Source organism: Pseudophryne corroboree, chromosome 3 (genome assembly GCF_028390025.1).
Source record: "Pseudophryne corroboree isolate aPseCor3 chromosome 3, aPseCor3.hap2, whole genome shotgun sequence".
NCBI classification, from domain to species: domain Eukaryota; kingdom Metazoa; phylum Chordata; class Amphibia; order Anura; family Myobatrachidae; genus Pseudophryne; species Pseudophryne corroboree.
The window spans coordinates 273,147,199-273,172,509 of NC_086446.1; the positions used below are offsets into that span (position 1 = coordinate 273,147,199).

General features: G+C 45.2%; 1 protein-coding gene and 2 pseudogenes across 1 annotated transcript; 2 read left to right on the forward strand and 1 right to left on the reverse strand.

Moving 5' to 3' along the window:
- The first annotated feature begins 745 nt into the window (after positions 1-745).
- CCM2L (CCM2 like scaffold protein) lies at positions 746-24,651 on the forward strand. The gene is made up of 10 exons (XM_063959109.1): positions 746-868; positions 980-1,147; positions 3,116-3,199; positions 4,959-5,142; positions 7,354-7,841; positions 12,238-12,370; positions 12,589-12,652; positions 18,923-19,070; positions 20,963-21,101; positions 24,323-24,651. The coding sequence occupies exons 1-10, from the start codon at positions 839-841 to the stop codon at positions 24,595-24,597; spliced, it is 1,713 nt and encodes a 570-aa protein (XP_063815179.1). The 5' UTR covers positions 746-838; the 3' UTR covers positions 24,598-24,651.
- Positions 13,329-13,448, reverse strand: LOC134897987 (5S ribosomal RNA; annotated as a pseudogene).
- On the forward strand, positions 15,063-15,182 carry LOC134897673 (5S ribosomal RNA; annotated as a pseudogene).
- Positions 24,652-25,311: the final 660 nt, after the last annotated feature.

Below are 25,311 nucleotides of genomic sequence, written 5' to 3' on the forward strand. Positions count from 1 at the left end.
GCAGAAAAAAAAAATGGCCGCATGCATGTGGCTTGTCCCTACAGGAGCCTATTTCAATACAGATATACAATTTACTATTGACTGACTTTCACAATGCTTTTATGCAGTATAACATTACACAATTACATTATTTTTTGTTTACAAATATATCCAGGGGCCCCTCTAAAGGCTGTTAGATGCAGGCTGCTGGTGGAAATGGAGGAACCACAGCAGATATGACTAGGTATGTTTTTGGGGGATACCCCACAAATATATGATAAATAGGCCCCAAAGTATCATACATCACAGATTTCTATACACAGCTGCAAATATCACAAGTACTTAAACATGTCATAAGCCTCAATGATGTTTTTTCAAATGCAGAAGCTATACTCTTGCAACCTGTGCTGTGAAATCATAAAACTTTTTTAAAATAACGTATAGAGTCCCACAGCCCTAGAATTGCCTACAGTACTTACAATTGCACATCCATCACTATACACTGTTATTTCATACTGGACCATTGCACGCACTCTGAGTTGTCCATTGATTTGTAATGCTGTACAGCTCTCCCCTCTGCTGACCGACCCAATCTGTGCTCTTATCACAGTGAACAGAAGCAGGAACTGCGCTCTGGGCTTTAGCTGGTGGAGTTTCCTCTGTAGGGAAATAACAAAGGATATGAAGTATGGAGAGGAAGAGGAGGCAGAGTCAGCTAGGAACAGGAGATCAGGCAGAAAGTGGAGCTGGAAGACGGGAGACAAACAGGAGCGTCTTGGATAAAAAGATCACTAGAAAAGGCACAGAGTTGAAAACCAGCATAAAGAGGCAGGAGATATAAACTAAAACACAGGACGACATGGACCAACAGTCCAAGAAAGGAAAAAAGGTACCGAAGTGTTTCTGCGTGTCCATGTATATTTAATTCCTTCCTTCATCTGGTCTCTTCTAGCACAACTATCATTCATTCCTGGTTCTCATCTGCCTTTACCATTTACAGGCCTTGGTTTCTCCCATTAAACGATTAGTTTCTCTTAAGTCTATTCGGCGCTCAGCAGTCAGGACCAGCAGCTACCGTCGTCCCCTACACTCCGTTCCAGTGATGGCCCCGGACTACCTACTGGACCCTCAGATCCTGCTGCATGATTATGTGGAGAAGGAAGTAAAGGTGAGACTGAATGGAGAGGGTGATTGTTGAAAATAATTTGCTGACTGGAGATCATTTATATATCCATGATTAATATTTTGTAATGTATGTTGTAAATGATAACGGTTAATCTCTTATGTGGTCTATACAAGGACGCTACCCTCTTCAATACCTAAATTCCACAATTTGCATTTGTAAAAGCCACGTGTGACCAGAAGTTAGTAGCCCTGCATCCCCTAAAGCATTGTTTTCGCATCTCTGGGCTTTGGGATCCTCAACATGTCATGCTTTGGTTTTTTTTGAGTGAGCAAGAAGAATAATTACTGACTCAAATAGATTAATTTACCTGTACAACATTAATTAAGTACTCGTAACATGTTCTGTTGGGGAACTTGAGAACTGGAGTTCAAGATCCTGCCTAAAACTCAGAACCCCAGTCCTAATATACCTGCACTATACCAAATTCACTTTACATAGAATAGTGAATTGGCTGTAGTACAGTTAGCCATACTTATGCACCCTGAATATAAGCAGGGTTTGCCTTCCATTTAATGTTCAGAACTAACACAGTGGGCGGGATGTACTACACATTGCATTTAGAATGCAATACTAACGCATTTAGGACTCAATCCTGCCACTTACTTGCTAATACGGGCATTAATAAAGCTGGACATCCCCCTCAGGAAAGCAAACAGAAGTTTCTATTGGGCGACGCCATCACTGATGTCTTCCGTACTAGACTCCTGTCAGGGGCTTTGGACAAAGAGGGTTATTCAGAGATGGACGCGTATCTTGCTTCCCGCAGCAAGCTCTGCGTCCATCCACTCACATGCTGGGGGCCGCCAAGCACAGGTCAAGGCCGCCCATCGTGTGTGTGGCGCCGCTTCACGATGCATCTGCAGTTTAATTGTGGACTGGACTCATCAATTTCAGGTTGACCCCTGCCTGGCAGACGGGCCAGCATAATTTTTTCTTCCAGAGCAGCTTTGTGATATGTCACATAGCCTCCCGGAAAATGCTCCCGACACCCCCCCTTTTGCCTGCAACGCTGTGTCGCCGCCACTGTCAATCACCTTGTAGCCGCATCTTTCCAGGGTCGCACATGCACACTGCGGCCAGTACTCATACCCTCTGAATGCAGCCGCAGCAGACAGACGCACAGCTGCGTTCGAGTCTGAATAGACCCCAAACTTTCTGCCGATAGTTCTTTACCAATAGGTAGCTACATGGGCAGATAATCTGTGCAGTATGTACAGGGACACAATATTTCCATCCGATCATTAGGAAAGATAATATTGAGGCAAAGGACAACTGTACAGTATAGCTTATACACAAGAATCCCAAATAAATCCCTTGGAAACAAAAATGTGAGATCGCATCATAAGTGCAACCTGAAAGGTAGGTTCCCAGAGACATGAGCCTCATCTCAGAGCTTTGTACTTCATTTGTATAAGAGAAATGTTATTTGTAAAATTCTAACAATATTACTTCAATTCAACTGTATGATATTTTGAACAGATATATTTGTTGTTTTTTTTTCTTAATTGCTCAGTCAGTAATTATTATGGCAAATTCTATTGTTTTATTATTTCCGTTATTTCTGCCTTATAATGTCTCACTGAGATCCAGACTAGACAGCTGACTTGTGCCACTTGTGACAGTTTCACTGTCTGGGGCAGATGTACTAATTAAGCTTTGGATAAAGTTGAGAGAGATAAACTACCAACCAATCAGCTCTTAATTGTCATTTCTCAAACATCCTGTAACAGGAGCTGATTGGTACTTTATCTATCTTCACTATATCAGTCTCTAAGGCTTTGTACATAACCCCCTATGTCTCCATGTCCACTGTACCCTCCCTCAGTAGGTAAGGACAGTCAGCAGCATGTATATCAGTGGGACAAGCCAGTGAAGGAGTTAACAGAAAAACAACTGTACACGAAAAGTTAAAGCCAAAAAGCTAGCCCACACAGTAAATCTTCCTTACAGTTTTTAGGCCACCTGACTTGGGTCGTTGCCTCTTTGAACCCATCTAGTCGAGATGAAATTTTGCAGCTTCTGGATACAGCTAGGGTAAGTAATGCTCACTCCTATGAGAAAAGTAAACTGGAGATCACTCCATATTGGCCAGAAGTAGGTAAACTTACCAGTTAGTTTTGAGACCCTACTCATATTCCCCTACCCAGCCATGACATTTTATATTAATAGTGCTGTTGTCATTGGGCTTACTGTCCATTCTGCATGTAGAGAGGACCAAAACATTGTCATAAACCTGTAGCCAATGCCAAAGCTTTTTTACCCCGCTAATCACAATGTTCGTAATGGGGTTTGTTGGGATGGCGCTTGGGATGCCGGCGGTCAGAAGACTGACGCGCAGAATCCCTACAACTGCTAGGTAAGTATTTTAACCCTCCCCACAGCCTAACGCTAACCCTCCCCGCCAGGCTCGGACTGGCCCACAGGGGTACAGGGGAAACCACTGGTAGGCTCCACTGCCTGGGGGGGGGGCTCCTCCTCCCCCCTCCTCCTCCTCCTCCTCCCTATGCACTTGAATTATATATTATACATATGTTACCTTATACTGCACAGGATTATGATGTATTCTCTACAGTACATTGCTGTCATTAATCTGGCACATTATCATGCATGCACTAGCATTAATTACTATATAAATTATCAAGGAGTCCAGACCAGGCACTCTATAATGGTTAGCCAAACCTCTGTGGTGGCTGGCCACACCTCTAATCATGGGCCCCTATCACTGCATACCCACGGTGGGCCCTTCATGCTCCAGTCCGACACTGCTCCCCGCTTATTGGTTAACCCTAACCCTCCTTCCCGACAGCCTAACCCTAACCCTCAATCCTTAGTGCCTAAATCTTACCCTCCCTCCCCGCAACCTAACTCTAATGGTGCCCATACACTTGTGAGATATCAGGTACAATCCTTCGATTTCGACCGCATCTGTGAGAGAAATCGAAGGATTTTATGCACATTTTAGGTACCTTGCGACGTGATGCGCAGGCACGCTGGTCGAATTTCGCATCTCAAGATAGTATGTGCTGCATTTAACATTTATCACACCGCAGTGCGATCGCATGTGTTTTTAAAAACACGTGCAATATATCGCACTGCGATGGGCACCCGCCGGGAGCGGCCAGATGCCGCTCCCACTCGGCTGTGACATGCACATCACATGATTACCATACGATTTATCACATGATCGCATGGTAATCACTTTGGCAGTACAGGTGCGATTTCATCGCACTTGAACTGCCGGTGCGATGCCCCGCGATGAGGAGTCGCGGGGCATCGCACAAGTGTATGGGCACCATAACCTTCCCAATCCCCCCTGCAGCTTAACACTAACCCTCCCTCAAGTGCCTAAACCTAACCTCCCCCTTATCCACCCCCCACAGCCTAACCCTAAACCAACCTGGCATACTTACGATTGGGATACCGACAGTCGGTAATCCGGCTCCGGCATTGTGGTTGAAGTCGGGATCCCGGCGTCATTATTCCTGTCTAAATAATGTCCATTGTAGTGTGTGAAGTGCAACCAACACTTGTACTTAGTGTAACCCAGTCCCTGGGGAGCATAATTGGTATTAGTGAAGACTATATGTTTAGGACCATTTACAGTATATTAAATGACTTCCAATAATAAGTCTTGTAAATACACTGTAAGTATTAGTATTATTGAGTACCTCACTTTCTCAAGTAAGGTCATTTACAGTCATTACTCAATGACTGTAAAACTTCCCATTGGACAAATATGCTTACATATTATCTCTCTCTCTCTCCCGCTCTCTTTTCTCTCTGTGTTCTGCAGCAGCTAAAAGAACTCCCACTTCACTGCACCCCCGAGCAGGACAGTATCCTTAGTATGTCGGCTCGTAGTCTCTTACTTACCTGGAGAGACAACGAGGAGCTGATTCTGCGGATCCCCACTCATGAGATTGCTGCCGCCTCATATGTTAGGGACGATTCTCTTCACCTGCTAGTCCTCAAAACAGGTGTGAGAAGCAAATTGTCTGTTTCCTACATAGATTGTACACTTTATCCTGCACTAGGATACATATATGCTACAAGGCACAGAATACTGTACTTAGTAATGTTTATTAAACCAAGACGCTTGTTACAATTAACTATCATGTTAGATCTTGATCAGGTGTTTATTTTCCAATAATCATGCTCAAATTGACAGTAGAAAGCTCTTCAAACAAAAGAACAAAGATAAAAAATGTGACCATCCAAATGATCAATGTTGCTTGTTTAATATTGTTGGCCACCGTGTGAACTAAAATAGTTTGTTTGTAAATCTAGTATTTTGTGATATTAGACAATAATGTTCATTAATAATTATTGCTTTGTTGAGGATTTTCCCATTTTATGTTAACTTTACTTTAAAATGGAAAGATTGTATGTAATATTTGGCTTAAGACTGCTACACTTTCTCCAAATATGAAAACTGAGCAGTTTTGAAATTAAAGAATTAAATAATTATTATTTAAAAAAAAAAAAAAAAAAAAATTACAATTTACTGTGCAGTATTGCACTTAACAGCAAATTGACAATTCACATTTGGAGGCACAAGTGACTATGGGGGTAATTCAGACCTGATCGCTAAGCTGCGTTTTCTCACAGCCTGCAATCAGGTCCAAAATGCGCATGCGTATGCACCGCAATGCGCAGGTGCAATGGACCGCAGCAATGGGATTGTGCAAAAAAAGCGATCGCATAGGCGATCGCAAGGTGACTGACAGGAAGAGGGCGTTTGTGGGTGGCAACTGACCGTTTTCTGGGAGTGTCTGGAAAAACGCAGGCGTGTCTAAGCGTTGGAAGGGAGGGTGTCTGATGTCCGTTCCAGTCCCGGACAGGCTGAAGTTATCGCAGCGGCTAAGTAAGTCCTGGGCTGCGCAGAGACTGCACAAAATCAGTTTGTGCAGCTCTGCTGCACATGCGCACTTGCACAGCTAAAATACACTCCCCCAGCAGGCGGTGACTATCTGATCGCAGGGCTGGAAAAACCCAGTGATCAGGTCTGAATTAGGCCCTACATCAAGCTTTTAAAGACTAACTCCACCTAATAATAGATTTTGAACTTAGCTGCTATGTAAGGAGATAGGGACCCTGCTCTACAGAGGGAAAGCGATTTCCCGGCGGATGGAATGCCAACGGTCATATGACCGACTCCGGCATCCCAAAGCAGAGAGTCCCTACAAAGGTCGGGTAAGTATGCTCACCCCCCCGCAGTCTAACCGTAACCCTCTCCGGTGGTGCCTAAACTTAACCCTCCCTTCCCGCAGCCTAAACCTTACTGTCCCTTTCCCGCAGCCTAACCCTCCCCCTCCCTGGGGTTGCCTAAACCTAACCCTCTTTTCCCACAGCAGAACCCTAACCCTTCCTTCCCCCCGCAGCCTAAACCTAACCTCCCCACCACGGCTTACCAATGTGGACTTCCGGTGGAGGTCAATAAGGATTTCGGCGTTCGGGATCCCAGGCGCTGGTATTTAGATCCATGTTGGGATGCTGGACTCAGCATTCCAAGCAGTGTAAATCTTCCTACTGTCGGGATGAAGAAAACCCCTATCCTGAACGGATCCACTATAGAGAACCCAGCCCTGTCAACACTACAAACAGTTTTAATCCTGGCTCAGATGACCAGGAACAATTTCCACTCAAATTGCACTGTATCAAATTCTAATATGAACACTTAGTGGATAATGCATTAGCTGTGCACATACAGCACCTCTGTTACAATCTGACTTGGTCCTTGTTGCACCCCCTTTCCACAGCATTGTGGCGCAGATGCATAGTTAATTATTCTGATCAATGGTTACGTTGGGTGCTTTTGGAAAGGAGGTGGATGTATGAACTTTCTATCTGGGACTATACCAACACCTCCATTCTCCGTATCACACAGCGGTGAAAGACTCATCTTCATTGCAGTATTACACTATGTTGTGTTTTTCATTTTTCTTTTCATATTGATTGGATTACACCTGTCCATTGGGACAAAGCCGGATTTCTGGGACATTGAGCGCAAAGTGAGATTGTACCTTTTCTTTTTTGCAAGTTGATATAGAATGGTTACTTGCATGACTTTTCTTCGTTCTGTTATATGGTGGAGCTGGGCTGAAAGTTACACTTTAGGAGGAGTTGACCTTAAACACATTGATTTATTGCTTACAACAGTAGTGTTACTTATGTGATCTTTTCTTTAGGGCTTGGATTGGACCCAGTGCCAGCCACAGGCAGCTTGGAGAGAAAACCACCAGTTGGAAAAGCAGATAGGAGCCAAGGCGGAGAGAGAGCAGGCACCAAACCAGTAGGGGGTGGTATGGAGAGGCGTCATACTATATGTAGCTTGGACTGGAAGATGGCACACAAGTCTTCAGATGGACGACCCAAAGGTGGAGGTAGCTTGGAGAGGAGCGGTGCAAAACAAGACAGTGGCAGCTGGGAAAAGAGATGTGGGCGACAGGCCTGCAATAACTGGGAAAGGAGAATGACGTTTAGTGGCAGCTGGGAAAGACGCCAACCCTGTGGGGGCAGCTTGGAGAAACGACAGCCCTGTGGGGGCAGCTGGGAGAGACGCCAGCCCTGTGGGGGCAGCTGGGAGAGGAGACCTGCAGGGCAGAACCCATTAGATCCAAAGGAGCCCAGTCCAGATGCTTACTGCAACTTGATAATCTTGGCTGTAGAGAATAGAGTGAGTTAGTTGTCTACAATTTATTAAGGAGCTGTCCCATGTTCAGATGACTATAATCTATTTGCTTGCCCATACCCATCAGTACATTTGCCATATACATGTATACTTTACTGCTTTGTATGGTATCCCAGGGATGTGCAAATGGGGTTGCAGTTATGTGACAGGCGGTCACAATACCTGCCCCTGAATCCCGCCCGCTCACAATCCTAATGGTCGGCATGCCGATCAGCAGAGACTATTCCCACTTGTGGGAGTCCGCAACAGCCACCATAGAGTGGGAATAGAACCTGTGGCGAGCGCAGCGAGCCAGCAAGGGGCTTGTTGCTCCCGCCCCCACACCCACCCCCTGCCGGGATACCAGCGTTGTTATGGTGGCTGGCGATCTCCTGACCGCCGGTCACGCATACCCAACCCCTGCAAATGAACAGCTCTGCCTGACAGCAGCAGTTATGTCTGAAAAACATAGATTATTTATTTATTTATTTGGGGGGGGGGAGTTGTACAAGTCCTTCTTATGTAGGTCCAAGTTACTCTGCTATACAAGTAGGTGATGTGGCTATATATCATCAGGCACATAATTCACATTTGTAAGACCATCCTTCCCTACTCAGATCAGAACATAGTTCCACAGGTATCCGCATGGAATATAGACAGTACATAGACAGTCAGTATGTCAACAGGATCAAAAGGAACACCTGTTAAACTGTCAACATGGTCAATGCAAAGGTCAATACTTTGAAAAGGTTAACCTGCAAATGGTTGGCACAGAAAAGGTTGACACGTGATTTTTCGTGATTGTTAGGATTAGGCACTTGGAGGTTGGTAAGGGTTCGGCTGCCATAGGGGACTGATAGGATTAGCCACTTGGTGGAGGGTTAGGCTGTGAAAGGGGACAGTTAGGATTAGGCACTTGGCGGAGGGTTAGGCTGTGAAAGGGGACAGTTAGGATTAGGCACTTGGCGGAGGGTTAGGATGTGAAAGGGGACAGTTAGGATTAGGCACTTGGCGGAGGCTGTGAAAGGGGACAGTTAGGATTAGGCACTTGGCGGAGGGTTAGGCTGTGAAAGGGGACAGTTAGGATTAGGCACTTGGCGGAGGGTTAGGCTGTGAAAGGGGACAGTTAGGATTAGGCACTTGGCGGAGGGTTAGGCTGTGAAAGGGGACAGTTAGGATTAGGCACTTGGCGGAGGGTTAGGCTGTGAAAGGGGACAGTTAGGATTAGGCACTTGGCGGAGGGTTAGGCTGTGAAAGGGGACAGTTAGGATTAGGCACTTGGCGGAGGGTTAGGCTGTGAAAGGGGACAGTTAGGATTAGGCACTTGGTGGAGGGTTAGGCTGTGAAAGGGGACAGTTAGGATTAGGCACTTGGCGGAGGGTTAGGCTGTGAAAGGGGACAGTTAGGATTAGGCACTTGGCGGAGGGTTAGGATGTGAAAGGGGACAGTTAGGATTAGGCACTTGGCGGAGGGTTAGGCTGTGAAAGGGGACAGTTAGGATTAGGCACTTGGCGGAGGGTTAGGCTGTGAAAGGGGACAGTTAGGATTAGGCACTTGGCGGAGGGTTAGGCTGTGAAAGGGGACAGTTAGGATTAGGCACTTGGCGGAGGGTTAGGCTGTGAAAGGGGACAGTTAGGATTAGGCACTTGGCGGAGGGTTAGGCTGTGAAAGGGGACAGTTAGGATTAGGCACTTGGCGGAGGGTTAGGCTGTGAAAGGGGACAGTTAGGATTAGGCACTTGGCGGAGGGTTAGGCTGTGAAAGGGGACAGTTAGGATTAGGCACTTGGCGGAGGGTTAGGCTGTGAAAGGGGACAGTTAGGATTAGGCACTTGGCGGAGGGTTAGGCTGTGAAAGGGGACAGTTAGGATTAGGCACTTGGCGGAGGGTTAGGCTGTGAAAGGGAACAGTTAGGATTAGGCACTTGGCGGAGGGTTAGGCTGTGAAAGGGGACAGTTAGGATTAGGCACTTGGCGGAGGGTTAGGCTGTGAAAAGGAACAGTTAGGATTAGGCACTTGGCGGAGGGTTAGGCTGTGAAAGGGGACAGTTAGGATTAGGCACTTGGCGGAGGGTTAGGCTGTGAAAGGGGACAGTTAGGATTAGGCACTTGGCGGAGGGTTAGGCTGTGAAAGGGGACAGTTAGGATTAGGCACTTGGCGGAGGGTTAGGCTGTGAAAGGAGACGGTTAGGATTAGGCACTTGGCGGAGGGTTAGGCTGCGGAAGGGGACGGTTAGGATTAGGCACTTGGCGGAGGGTTAGGCTGCGGAAGGGGACGGTTAGGATTAGGCACTTGGCGGAGGGTTAGGCTGTGAAAGGGGACAGTTAGGATTAGGCACTTGGTGGAGGGTTAGGCTGTGAAAGGAAACATGATTAGGCAATTGGCGGAGGGTTAGGCTGTGAAAGGGGACAGTTAGGATTAAGCACTTGGCGGAGGGTTAGGCTGTGAAAGGGGACAGTTAGGATTAGGCACTTGGTGGAGGGTTAGGCTGTGAAAGGGGACAGTTAGGATTAGGCACTTGGCGGAGGGTTAGGCTGTGAAAGGGGACAGTTAGGATTAGGCACTTGGCGGAGGGTTAGGCTGTGAAAGGGGACAGTTAGGATTAGGCACTTGGCGGAGGGTTAGGCTGTGAAAGGGGACAGTTAGGATTAGGCACTTGGCGGAGGGTTAGGCTGTGAAAGGGGACAGTTAGGATTAGGCACTTGGCGGAGGGTTAGGCTGTGAAAGGGGACAGTTAGGATTAGGCACTTGGCGGAGGGTTAGGCTGTGAAAGGGGACAGTTAGGATTAGGCACTTGGCGGAGGGTTAGGCTGTGAAAGGGGACAGTTAGGATTAGGCACTTGGCGGAGGGTTAGGCTGTGAAAGGGAACAGTTAGGATTAGGCACTTGGCGGAGGGTTAGGCTGTGAAAGGGGACAGTTAGGATTAGGCACTTGGCGGAGGGTTAGGCTGTGAAAAGGAACAGTTAGGATTAGGCACTTGGCGGAGGGTTAGGCTGTGAAAGGGGACAGTTAGGATTAGGCACTTGGCGGAGGGTTAGGCTGTGAAAGGGGACAGTTAGGATTAGGCACTTGGCGGAGGGTTAGGCTGTGAAAGGGGACAGTTAGGATTAGGCACTTGGCGGAGGGTTAGGCTGTGAAAGGGGACAGTTAGGATTAGGCACTTGGCGGAGGGTTAGGCTGTGAAAGGGGACAGTTAGGATTAGGCACTTGGCGGAGGGTTAGGCTGTGAAAGGGGACAGTTAGGATTAGGCACTTGGCGGAGGGTTAGGCTGTGAAAGGGGACGGTTAGGATTAGGCACTTGGCGGAGGGTTAGGCTGTGAAAGGGGACGGTTAGGATTAGGCACTTGGTGGAGGGTTAGGCTGCGGAAGGGGACGGTTAGGATTAGGCACTTGGCGGAGGGTTAGGCTGTGAAAGGGGACAGTTAGGATTAGGCACTTGGCGGAGGGTTAGGCTGTGAAAGGGGACAGTTAGGATTAGGCACTTGGCGGAGGGTTAGGCTGTGAAAGGGGACGGTTAGGATTAGGCACTTGGTGGAGGGTTAGGCTGCGGAAGGGGACGGTTAGGATTAGGCACTTGGCGGCGGGTTAGGCTGTGAAAGGGGACAGTTAGGATTAGGCACTTGGCGGAGGGTTAGGCTGTGAAAGGGGACGGTTAGGATTAGGCACTTGGCGGAGGGTTAATCTGCGGAAGGGGACGGTTAGGATTAGGCACTTGGCGGAGGGTTAGGCTGTGAAAGGGGACAGTTAGGATTAGGCACTTGGCGGAGGGTTAGGCTGCGGAAGGGGATGGTTAGGCTCCAGGTGGGAGAGTTAAGGTTAGGGGCCAGGGGAGGGTAAGGGTTAGACTACCAGAGGAGGCACTTAGCAGAGGGTTAGGCTGAGGAAGAGGAGGGTTAGGCACCAGGTGGGGTAGTCATGGTTAGGGATCACAGGAAGGATATGGGTTAGGCACTTGGCGGAGGGTAAGGGTTAGGCTGCCATATAGACGGTTAGGCACTTGGTGGGGGGTTAGGCTTGCGGAAGGGGGCGGTTAGGGTTAGGCACCTGGTGGGAGAGTTAGGGTTAGTGACCATGGGGAGGGTATGGGTTGGGCACTAGAAGAAGAGTTAGATTTAAAGTAACAAAACCAATGTGTCAATGTTTCCTGTGTTAAGCTTTTGACATTGTCGACCTTTTGACCCTGTAGACCATTTAACTGTTGACCGTTTGACCCTGTGAACCATCTTGTGTTGACCTATTGACTATATGTAAAACTTTTAATCCACACCCATTTCCACAATAGCCACACTCAGTATGTCAGGGCATGGCTAGAATATCATTGTGCCTTGTCTAGTGGTATCATAGACTTCTATAAGCTGTATTTCAAAATTTCAATTTGAACCCATATTCTGTATCCTCTCAGGACGCCGCAGAGGAATCATGTGCTCTCATCTGTCAGGTTTTCCAGATCATCTATGGAGATCAGAGCATTGAATGTGTGGACAGGGCCGGTTATCATTACACATCACCTCCTGAGAGACCATGGCTGTCCCACTGTAAGATGTGGGCTTGGCATAGGGGTTGTGGGCTCTGCATTGTTCCCTGTTTAATATTTGCTTAGTCTTCTCATTGCCCTTGAAGTGATGTCACTAGTTCCTTGGGAATAGATAAGCTACATTCTTATGACTATTGATTCAACCCACAATATTACTGCATGTAAAGTAAACGCCAGGTGTACTTTAAGGTTAGTTATTCCCTTGCCATTTTATTTCAGGTGACAGCTCGCACACCAATGGGACATTTTCCTATGATGCCGACTTCAGCTGTTGCAGCTCTTTGTAAGTTTAGTTTCTTCAACAATCTTACAATGCAGACACTGTACTCTGTAAATGAGAAGGTAGGGAAGCTTTACTTCTTGAAAAAAAGGGGTGATGGGAACTGCACAAGTCCAAATCCAAAATAGATTCTAGATTTTAGCCTCTGAAAAACTGAATTATTATTGAATTGCTTCTAAATATAGCAACCGTATGTATATGGATAATCTATCCTAGTACATATAATTGTTACTTTCAGTGGTGCTCCCTAGAGTCAGAAAATAATCTAGCTAGAGAAACCAAAACAAAGAAGTGTTTGAGAAGTAGACTCTTTTTTGGGAGCACTCTAATTCAGAGGATGACGTGTTATATGGTACTGATAAAAACATTTTTAATAGATACTCCTAAAAATTCATTTTTTTATATCTATGTGTGGGCAAAAGGTTTCGCGAAAATATAAAGATCAATAATAAATAATGAGTGATGTCAATATCACAGTCTCAAAGATGCCGGAAATTAATAACTGTAGTACTTCGATTATATCATCATTGCACATTGTCTCTCATGTACTATATGACCATCATTTATTCTGCAAATACCCATTCTGGGTTATTGTGAATGCAGAGAATTAAATCATTGGTCATGTGGGACCGATTGCCAAATGGTATAAATGTGAGTGACGTTATATTTTGGAGTCAATTTATTGCAGTACCAGGGTGTTCAGAGGTGGTCTCCCATCCTATTATTAACCCGGCCTTCCACTGCTTAGCTTCCAAGGTCAGAAGAGATTGGGCATCTCCAGTGAGGTATGACCGCAATTATTGAACTCTCCTTTTTTAGTCACTTCAAAGGTATATAATGTGGTCTTTATATACCTGCAATGCTGCAATTGATAGACACGTATGGTACAATTGCTAGAAACATGAGATTATATGCAATTACCTGACCAAGTCACCATGTGACACGTCAGCCACAAAACAAAGTGCACAGGTAAATACAGGCCTATTACTGTATGTGGGAAATTTTTTAAAACCACAGAGTATTCATAAATGAACTGGCCTGATATTTATAAATATGTCCTAGGAGCACCAGTACGGCCGTGTCAAATTTATACTACAGGTTGAGTATCCCATATCCATATATTCCGAAATACGGAATATTCCGAAATACGGACTTTTTTGAGTGAGAGTGAGATAGTGAAATCTTTGTTTTTTGATGGCTCAGTTTACACAAACTTTGTTTAATACACAAAGTTATTAATAATATTGTATTAAATGACCTTCAGGCTGTGTATACAAGGTGTATATGAAACATAAATGAATTGTGTGTATGTACACACACTTTGTTTAATGCACAAAGTTATAAAAAATATTGGCAAAAATTACCTTCAGGCTGTGTGTATAAGGTGTATATGTAACATAAATGCATTCTGTGCTTAGATTTAGGTCCCATCACCATGATATCTCATTATGGTATCTAATTATTCCAAAATACGGAAAAATCCGTTATCCAAAATACCTCTGGTCCCGAGCATTTTGGATAAGGGATACTCAACCTGTATATGTAAATATTATTATTCTGCACAGACTGCAGGTAAACCATGAAATACACAATAGTATATAGAGAAAATGGCACCTCTATACTTCTTTAAAGCAGTGTTATATCAATGCACTTGCACCTTCCATCCGTAACTACTCATAACTATGTTATGAAAAAATGAGCTTTTGCTTGCTATTTATCAGCAAATCGCGGCTAGAAAAATATATATAAACTTGAACACTTGTTCTTAGAAGCACACCTGTTGAAATAGGAACCTTCAGTACAATAACTAAAACCATTGGTTACACATCTCAGTTTGAAACTGATTGGTTTTAGTTATTGTACTGAAGGTTCCTATTTCAACAGGTGTGCTTCTAAGAACAAGTGTTCAAGTTTATATATATTTTTCTAGCCGTGATTTGCTGATAAATAGCAAGCAAAAGCTCATTTTTTCATAACATAGTTATGAGTAGTTACGGATGGAAGGTGCAAGTGCATTGATATAACACTGCTTTAAAGAAGTATAGAGGTGCCATTTTCTCTATATACTATTGTGTATTTCATGGTTTACCTGCAGTCTGTGCAGAGTAATAATATTTACATATAGTATAAATTTGACACGGCCGTACTGGTGCTCCTAGGACATATTTATAAATATCAGGCCAGTTCATTTATGAATACTCTGTGGTTTTAAAAAATTTCCCACATAATAGGCCTGTATTTACCTGTGCACTTTTTTTTGTGGCTGACGTGTCACGTGGTGACTTGGTCAGGTAATTGCATATAATCTCATGTTTCTAGCAATTGTACCATACGTGTCTATCAATTGCAGCATTGCAGGTATATAAAGACCACATTATATACCTTTGAAGTGACTAAAAAAGGAGAGTTCAATAATTGCGGTCATACCTCACTGGAGATGCCCAATCTCTTCTGACCTTGGAAGCTAAGCAGTGGAAGGCCGGGTTAGTAATAGGATGGGAGACCACCTCTGAACACCCTGGTACTGCAAAAAAATTGACTCCCAAATATAACGTCACTCACATTTATACCATTTGGCAATCGGTCCCACACGACCAATGATTTAATTCTCTGCATTCACAATAACCCAGAATGGGTATTTGCAGAATAAATGATGGTCATATAGTACATGAGAGACAATGTGCAATGATGATATAATCAAAGTACTACAGTTATTGATTTCCGGCATCTTTGAGACTGTGATATTGACATCACTCATTATTTATTATTGATCTTTATATTTTCGCGAAACATTTTGCCCACACATACAGTAGATACTCCTAAAAATTCATTTTTTAATATCTATTAAAAATGTTTTTATCAGTACAGGTTGAGTATCCCTTATCCAAAATGCTTGGGACCAGAGGTATTTTGGATATCGGATTTTTCCGTATTTTGGAATAATTGCATACCATAGTGAGATAGCATGATGATGGGACCTAAATCTAAGCACAGAATGCATTTATATTACATATACACCTTATACACACAGCCTGAAGGTAATTATAGACAATATTTTTTATAACTTTGTGCATTAAACAAAGTGTGTCTACATTCACACAATTCATTTATGTTTCATATACACCTTATACACACAGCCTAAAGGTCATTTAATACAATATTTTTAATAACTTTGTGTATTAAACAAAGTTTGTGTACATTGAGCCATCAAAAAACAAAGGTTTCACTATCTCACTCTCACTCAAAAAAGTCCGTATTTCGGAATATTTGGATATGGGATACTCAACCTGTACCATATATATTATAACGTCATCCTCTGAATTAGAGTGCTCCCAAAAAAGAGTCTACTTCTCAAACACTTCTTTGTTTTGGTTTCTCTAGCAAGCTTTACTTCTTGTTAGGACTGTCTTTATGTTTTACTGCTACTCCCTCTTCTGATGCTAAAGATTTAAAAGTGGGTGTTTATCTGATGACACAGTAAATATTACTGTTACCATATACGGTATGCGGTCAGTATACCGTGGACGGAATCTTGACTGTCACAATACCAACGCCGGGATCCCGCCAGGGGCACCACACCGCTGCCGGAATACTGGCGAGGTAGGTGATTCCCCCTCTGTGGGTGTCCACAACACCCATAGAGGGAGAATAGAACCTTTGGTGAGCAAAGCTCACCACCGAGCCCGCAAGGGGCTTAGTTGCGCTCTCCCCCTTTGCCAGCATTCTAATGACCGGGATCCCGGCATTGGTATAATGACTGCCGGGATCACATACTGATCCCCATATGCATGTAATATCATGTTTGGAAATATTTCATCCTGAAACGGCTCTAGTGCACATACGTCATCTTCCCGAATATCACTAGGAAGATGGCACCGGTCGAGGAAGAGGGACTTGCTTCCTGGAGCAAGTCTCCCCCCCCCCCCCCCTCCCACCATGCATTTTGTTGGAGGTGTAACCACACCACCTCTATTTAGGCAACGCTCTTATAGTGTCCCGGCTCCACTCTCTGCAGCCCTGCCTATTGTGATGGCCAGTGCTTAAAGTGGTCCTAGAGAGGTGGTTGAACTCACCCCCCTCCCCAAAGAGAAAAATCAATAAAGTTATTGCGTGCGCCTACAAAAAGGGGCGTGGTCACACAATAGTAATAATGCCCACAGTAGTAGCACCCCATAATATACATAATGCCCACAGCAGTAGCCCCCCTTATACAATGCCCACAGTAGTAGTGCTCCTTATGCAATGTCCACTGTACTGGTAGTGCCCACAGTAGTGGTGCCCCTTATGCAATGCCCGCAATAGTAGTGCCCCTTATGTCCCCAGGAGTGATGCCCCTTATGAAGTGCCCCCTTTACAATGCCCTCGTTAGTACTTAGTGCCCCCAGTAGTAATGCACTTAATGGTAATGCCCCCAGTAGTAATGTTGCCTGTAGTAATGCCCCCAGTCATTTAGCCCCAGTAGTTACGCCCCTGCAGTTATGACCCAAGTAGTTTAGCCCCCATGTAGTTTGCCCGTTAGTAATGCCCCCAGTAGTTTGCCCACTTGTAGTTTAGCACCCAGTAGTAATGCCCCCTGTAGTTTGCCTCCTTGTAGTTCAGCCCCTGAAGTTATGCCCCCTTTTGGTTTAGTCCCCAGTAGTAATGCCCCAAGTAGTTATACCCCCAGTAGTTTGCCCCCAAGTAGTAATGCCCCCAGTAGTTTAACCCCTGTAGTTATGCCCCCAGTAGTTTAGCCACCCTGTAGTAATGTCCCAAGTAGGAATGCCCTTCTGTGGTTTGCCCCCAGTAGTAATGCCCTTCTGTGGTTTGCCCCCAGTAGTAATGCCCTTCTGTGGTTTGCCCCCAGTAGTAATGCCCTTCTGTGGTTTGCCCCCAGTAGTAATGCCCTCCTGTAGTTTTCCCCCGTTAGTAATGCCCCCAGCAGTAATGCACCCAGTAGTAAGCCCCCGTTAGTAATGCCTTCAATAGATAGCCCCCATGTAGTTTATCCCCCAGTAGTAATGCCCCACTGTAGTTTGCCCCAAGTAGTAAAGCCGCTGTAGTTATACCCCCAGTAGTAATGCCCTCCTGTAGTTTGCCACCAGCAGTTAGCCCTAGTTAGTAATGCCGCCTTGTAGTTTGCTCACAATAGTAATGCCCCCCAATAGTAATGCCCCCAGTAGTTTGCCCACAATAGTAATGCCCCCCCCAGTAGTAATGCCCACAGTAGTAATGCCCACCAGTATTTTGCCCACAGTAGTAATGCCCCCAGTAGTTTGCACACAGTAGTAATGCCCCCCCAGTAGTTTGCCCCAGTAGTAAAATCCCCAATATAAGCGCCGCTACACATAGAGAAAAATAAAAAATATAAATTACCATACTCACCGATCCCCGCTTCCGCTTCCAGACCGCTGCAGTCCTTCCTTCCGGCACCCGCTCCTCAGCACTATGAGAGAGACGTCATGACGTCTCTCCCATAGCGCACAGTGACAGAGCCAGAAGCCGGAGCTCAGTACTGAGCTCCTGCCTCCGGCTGCCGCTGCGGAGAGACGGGCGGCCGCTGGTAACACAATCTCTGCGGGTGCCCGGCGTCTTCCAGCAGCGGCGGCACACAGTGGGTTAGGTGAGCCGGAGGCGGCACTGCGTTCCGTCTCCAAGTGGAACTGACTGAACGCTGTTCCGGCTCACTTTAACCCCTGGTGAGTGCAGTGGTCAGGCTGACAGTGGGTGAATAGGCAGAGACAGAAGTAAAAGAAGTAAGTGTAGTTCTGTGGCTTAAGTGTAGTTCTGTGGCTAAACTATACTTCTGTGCATCAGAGTGTCATGCAGACACATCATACTATGATAGAACAGGTTTCTTGCCTGCTATTCTGGTACTACGATTCTGGCAGGGCATGCTGGGACTTTGTATTTCCAAAGCAACTGGGGAGCCGCAATCATTGCATCTCACTAAGTTTATACCTTTTGAATTAAAAAATTACTTTTTTTGAGAAGCAGATTGTGGTGGGTACAAGGGTTCTTCCATATTAGAGGCCTGTTTTGTGCTAGTTATTTTTTTGTAAATGACAACTATTTGGCCAATAGTGGTATTTTGTTGGTGTCTCTGGGCTATATTTTGGTTCACTTTCAGCAAGCTAGTACTATTGCCAACCCCACTAAATGTGAACAAAAATGTAAATATGCAGAGAACTGTCTGTGCTAAACTATTTGTCTGTATGCTGGCCTGAACATACTAAATCTAGAACTTGATTAAGTCTAACCTCTCTCATCAAGCTACCCTCTGCTTTGTCTCAGCAATGGCTCTCACGATACATTTGAAGTGCATTACAGTGGAGAATCGTCGCCCTCTTTTGCAGTGTCAGAGCAGAGTTTGGCATCAGGAGCCAGCGACGTGGATCAGAGTGGAGTACCTCTAGAACAGCTGCAGGATTACATGATAACGGTGAGGGTGTGACCGCTTCATACATGTTTGTCTAGTCTGATGCGGAATCTGAATCACGCTTTGTGATGAATTATTTAGTATCATACATGCTCGGGTTCATTGTAGCTCAGCAATAATCAACCTATAGCTCTCCAAATGTAGTAGAACTACAAATCCTGTCATGGCTGTCAAGATATGCTTAGTCTTGTAGTTCAGCAGTAGTAAGAGAGACACATTATTATTATATTTTATTTATAGGGCGCCACAAGTGTTCTGCAGCGCCGTACAAACGGCAGACATTAGAACAATACAGGGTACACAGAGCTTAACATTACAGTAACAGAAAAACTAAAACAGAGCACAGGTAACAATTAGCACCACGGTTCTCGGTGTACAGATGTAGCCATGTTCATCTTTGCTGAGATGCGGCATGCTACATCGCACCATGCTGCATGACATGCCGGGCTGTGACTATTAGGAATTAATGGAGAGATCGACAGCTGCAAAAATTCGCAACCTGGCACGCTATTCAACATGCCGCATCGCTATAAGATGAACATGGCTACATCTGTTGTCCTAATTAGTAAAGCAGCCCCGTTAGTGCACAGTTTATTTTATACATATATATATACATGTCGCCATTATCTCCACCATCAGAACGGCTCCGTAGGTCATCACACAGCCACCCCTAAAACGCTCCCCCCCCCCCGCAACGGTCAGTGTCGACGCCCCCCGCCCTCCCCACGAGCGCCTCTGTCTGTCAGTCAGGCAGAGGCGTTTGCAGCCAATGCAATCCAATTGCATTTGCCAGGTGTGCACGCGCAGGACAGTACCACACTGACAACAGACATGGGGATATTTCGGTCGCATCACATTTCGATGTGACCTGAATAGCCCCTTGTATCTGGACCGTTGTACCAAAGCAGGGTTTTATTTTTCACACATACCACACGCTGAATTATAGTATATAGCTTCTGCATCTTCCAGGCTGTTTATGTGGGATTGAGCATTTATAGGCGCAGTTATATAAATATATGATAGTGACATGACCCCAATGTCCCCTAACTCGTAATAGCTTAGGACAGAAATGATGCTGGAACAAGCAGTAAGTTGGGGAAAAAGGCAAAGTGGAAATGGATGACAGAAGCCATTAACCTTGTCATCATTGTGGTGCTGACAGTAACATTTTCGACAATGTCAGTGGCGACATAATGCATCCCACCAGAAGCAATCCTGAGGGGTATGTTACGAGATCCCGGCACCCAGCATACCGGCGCCAGGATCCCGACCGCCGGAATGCCGGCAACGGGGCGAGCACAAAAGAGCCCCTTGCGGGCACGCTATTTATTCTCCCTCCAGGGGTGTCGTGGACACTCCAAGAGGAAGAATAGTTGTCGGTATGCTGGGCGCCAGGATCCCGAGCGCCGGGATATCGAGTGCCTCCCATCCTGAGGCATCTTCATGCACATTTCCATCTGGTCCTGCAGACTTTAAAAAGTGGGAGTAGTTCCAAAAGGTGACATGTGGGCGTGCTCTGACCTATGCACCAGGACTGGGGTTCCCTATTTTTTTTTTTTTCAAATCACAGCGCCCTAGAGTATCAGGGTATGAATTATTAAATATATTGTGCTTATTTGTCACCCATAGGGTCAGTTATGTGGTGGTGGACAAGGTTGGGATTCTGTTTGTCCAAATATTCTATGATTAGCAGCCACCAGCTCTGATTTGTCTATCATATGGACTATAAATAATTTGATTTAGTCCTGAACAACCAACCAGTGGCACCCCACACGTACCCCACATCACCCCAGGGTGCCACGACATCCAGTTTTGGAATCACTGCACCAGGCATATAAAGTCAAAACTAAATGAGTTTTATTATTTAATGACATTGATGTAGTTTATCTTCCTAGTTGAGGAACAAGCTGGCTCCGGTGGAGATTTACCGCTTTGCTTGTCTTCTACGTGAATATCGCCTTGGGATGGATGTAAAGGAATACTGCAGAGAGCTGCTTCAGCTGTATGGGGAAAACAGGAAATTCCTTCTACTAGGTATAAGGTCATATTTAACTGTTATGTTATATGATAAACAGAACTGAAATTATACAATAGATTGGGAATGGGAATATAACAACCACATGTAATTTACTTGACATGGGGTTAAAAGTAATGTGTTCCCACTCCCCCCCCCCCCCCCCCCCCACACACACACACAAATATCAGTTTGATTGGGTTCCTCCACATTACCCAAATTCCCTATTGGCATTCATGTTAATCCCCAGGCTCTTACTCCACCATTCCCAATACCTGGGAGAACTGCCCCAGGTATTGGGAATGGTGGAGATTGAAAGACAATTGTCCAGTCATATTCAGGCCATCACCCTGCATCATACTATGAATGAAGTCCCTGCTGCCAGAGAGTTCTGTTCAATGAGAGCATAGGAGATACTGGTTCTCAAAGTGGTATCCTGGGGATGTAGTTAATAACCCGACACTCAAGATCCCGACTGCCTGATTCCAGACGGTAAGTACTAGGGTAAGGGTTAGGCACTAGGGGCAGAGTTAGGGTTATGCTGCAGCGGGGTTTAAGGTTAGGCTGTGGGAGGGGTGGGTTAGGAATAACCCACCCCTCCCACAGCCTAACGTTCAAAATCCACAGGGAACGTTGGGATGCAGCTGTCGGGACCCTGGTCAATATGCTAATTATTGTTGTCAAAGTATAGGGCTGACACTCCCACAGCTAAAAGAGATAATTTATCCTTATTACACCATCCTGAAATATGGGAATGCCAGCAATTCAGTTATGGTAGCTACGGATTGGGTACACAATCCTGGCAATTGGAATCCCGGCAGTCAAAATACTGACGCCGGAATCCTGACTGTCAGAATGCTGGCAGGGGCGAATGAAACGAAGCCCCTTGCGTGCTCGCCACAGTTTCTATTCCCACTCTCAGGAGTGGGAATAGCTGTGGCGGTGCTACCGGCATTCTGGCGTTTGGGATTCCCGCGTCGGTATTTTGACCGTCGGGATTCCAACTACATCCCATTAGCTACAATGTTACATTTATTCTTATGAGAAGAATTTAACACCAGACTCGTTCAAAATAGCTGTGTTGTCAAATTCTTACTCCTGCAGTAGATTTGTGGCTGCAGGCTTGAATATTTATTTTATGACAGTGACTGATGAATTGTTACTTAATTATTACTGGATACATTTCAACAAACCTATTTTACTTTGTTTCATTTTACCCCTATACAAGGAAGATCATTTTTTAAATGGAACTTTTGTAGGTAAAGTGGTGTGTTGAACTGAGGAGCATATACATGCAGGGTTTGATTGATCCACATTCCATTTAGGCCCCACCCCTTCTTCTAGGGATCAGGTACCAGACCGTGCGTTCAAAGTATGCATTGATACTATGAGAGGGTCAGTTACATGGTGCAGCAGGACAATGGGCCTAATTCAGACTGGATCGCGGCAGCGTTCGCAGTCTGAATCCCTATGCGGAGTGCGCGTGTACACCCCGGACACCAGTGAGATGCTAAAAGCAGGGCTGCGATTGCCTCTGCCTGATTGACAGGCAGAGTCAGTCAGGGGGCGGGAGGGGGCATGCCAACGGCATTAGAATGCCGTTGGGGCACGGTCTGGACAATAGAGGCGCGTCTGGACCGTTGCGGTGGCAGCCACGGCAGCTGCGTGACGTCACACACAGCCGCTGCGACCCAGGACGCGGTAATGGCCTGCCAGTGTGCAGGGGCTGCGCTGGCAGGGAGCTACACAGCGGGTGCAAAAGCATCATTGTGTGCGATGCTTTTGCACCCTTGCGGGAGGGAGGGGAGGGCCTGACATGTGGGGCGGACTAGCCCTATACTGGGCGTCCCCGCGCATGTCTGAGAAATTTAGCATAGATTAGCTAAATTTAGCAGATCTACAATCAGATGTGAATTACCTCCCATGTCGGACTTGAACATAAAGGGCCTACAGGGGAATGCAATTGCAGGGGCCTGCTGAAGAGGCATGCCCAGCCTTGGGTGGGTGTGGCTATCAATTGGAGGGGCCTGGCCACCCTCCACTGTTATAATAACACTAAGATGTGCCCTTTTATTAAAATATTGTTGCCCCCTTTATTATTATCTCAATAATTGATGTTCTTTTAGATTATCAATGATCACTGACCCTTTTATTACAGTAGCAATAATTGGTGCCCCTTTTATTAGTTCAGTAATAATACACAGTGTACATGTACATAGTGTATATAAACATAGTATACATATCTATACTGTATATAGTGTACATATACATCGTTTCTTAATTCCCCTGTGTTACCTGCAGCCATGCTCAGGGAAGATGACTGGGAACATTTACTGCGAGGAGTGAGATAGCACAATATACAGCACCTGCCAGGGCCACTCACACACTCTTTCACTGACAGAGCAGGCAGCTGTGCAGCGGAAGGGAAGCACTGCAGTAGTCTGTAGAGAGGAGGGGGTTGATCTGGGAGTGAACACAGCTCATTGGGCTTGTCCTGGGGGGAGAGGTCAGCCAGTGACACAATTCAGCAGGCCATGAAACAAACCACTAAGCAACGAGGACGGACAGGCAGGTGATTTTGACAGCCCAGTGCAAGTGGAGGTGATCACTACTGCTAGCACTACCAAGAGCCCACCCCATGCTGGTGCAACTGCTTGGACGATATAGGTGGGAATTCATCCAGTAGTTGGTGTCAAGACAGTAACTCTGTGGTGTAGATAGGGAGTTGGTCCCCTAGACACAACCCCTAAGCATGGGACTGTATTCCCCTACCACGCCCTTCATGTTCCAGACCAACACTGTATACATGATATTTTTATGTATTTACAATTATAACTATTTCAATTTAAACCTACCAGTTACTCTTATACAACTTTTTTTTTTTTATCCCGTTTCAGATGTTGCTTGAATTTAGCTTTTTTTATTTAAATCAGAATACATTTTATTAACTGGATACATTAGAATATTAGCACCAAGTGATTTATACTAAATACATGATTGCAGTGGACAACAATTGCTCTCTAATTAATTTGAAGCTTTTAAATTGGTCTAAGTGGAGGCAGATACTTTGTGGCCTGAACTAATATTCATTAGAATGCGACTAATAATTCTCTATGATGTCCCTAATGAACTGATAAGCTGCTTGCAAATGAATATTGGCTCAGGCCACAAAATGGCTGCCGATACTGTATAAGGAAACACTTGCATTTTAAATAAAGTAACTTTTTTATTTGTTGGGCAGGACTGAGGCCTTTCATCCCTGACCTGGACATCGGCTTCTTTGAAGGTTTTCTGGAGAGCATAGGTATTCGGGATGGGGGAATTTTGACAGACAGTTTTGGAAGGATCAAGCGCAGTATGAGTAACACATCTGCATCTGCTGTGCGCAACTATGATAGCTGCTCGCCGGGATCACAGTCCCACTGTTTCAACCGCATGATCACCGACATTACCCACAATATTGAAGCTCTGGCAAGGGATGATGACGAGGATGGTGATGATGATGACTTCCTCTGATCACGCTGCTGGGTTAATGACAACTATGGGCACTAATAAAATACGCTAAAACAGTTTATTGATATTATTTTCCAAAGGTTGTTTCCACTGAATCCCGAATAGGACTGTAAATTTCTGTAATTGAGTTCTTGTTATAGAATATACTGTAATATATATTAAATTAATTCATCCACTAAGGAAAAAGTATACTAGAAGTCACTGAGGAGCTTGGTGACTGTGTGAAAACGAAGATGCAGGGCTGCTTTTTTATTTTTAAAGAATATTGAGGCCCAGATTTAACAAGCCTTGGAGCGTGATAAATTGCACGGCGATAAAGTACTAACCAATCAGCTCCTAACTGCCATGTTACAGACTGTGGGGTCTATTTACTAAGCCTTGGATGGAGATAAAGTACCAGCCAATCGGTTCCTAACTGCCATGTCACAGTCTGTGTTTGAAAAATGACAGGAGCCGATAGACTGCTACTTTTTCTCCATCCAAGGCTTAGTAAATAGACCCATGTTTGAAAAATGATAGTTGGGAGCTGATTGGTTGGTACTGTATCACCATGCAATTTATCACTCTCCAAGGCTTGATAAATGTGGGCCTTAATGTATATTTTTTTTAAACTAATTCCTTTTTTCATATTTTTAGTATGGTCGCAACTTGTTTTGGCATACTATGCTTGTATTTTTGGGGGTTATCAACCTTCGTAAGAACCACCCCTTATTATAA

What these genes read in the sequence shown, in the direction of transcription:
- CCM2L (XM_063959109.1), top strand. Translation starts at nt 839, where the DNA reads ATGGACCAACAGTCCAAGAAAGGAAAAAAG. An exon ending in CCTGCTAGTCCTCAAAACAG is followed by an intron (nt 5,143 to 7,353) that starts GTGTGAGAAGCA and finishes TCTTTTCTTTAG; the next exon opens with GGCTTGGATTGGACCCAGTG. An exon ending in TGCAGGATTACATGATAACG is followed by an intron (nt 19,071 to 20,962) that starts GTGAGGGTGTGA and finishes TTATCTTCCTAG; the next exon opens with TTGAGGAACAAGCTGGCTCC.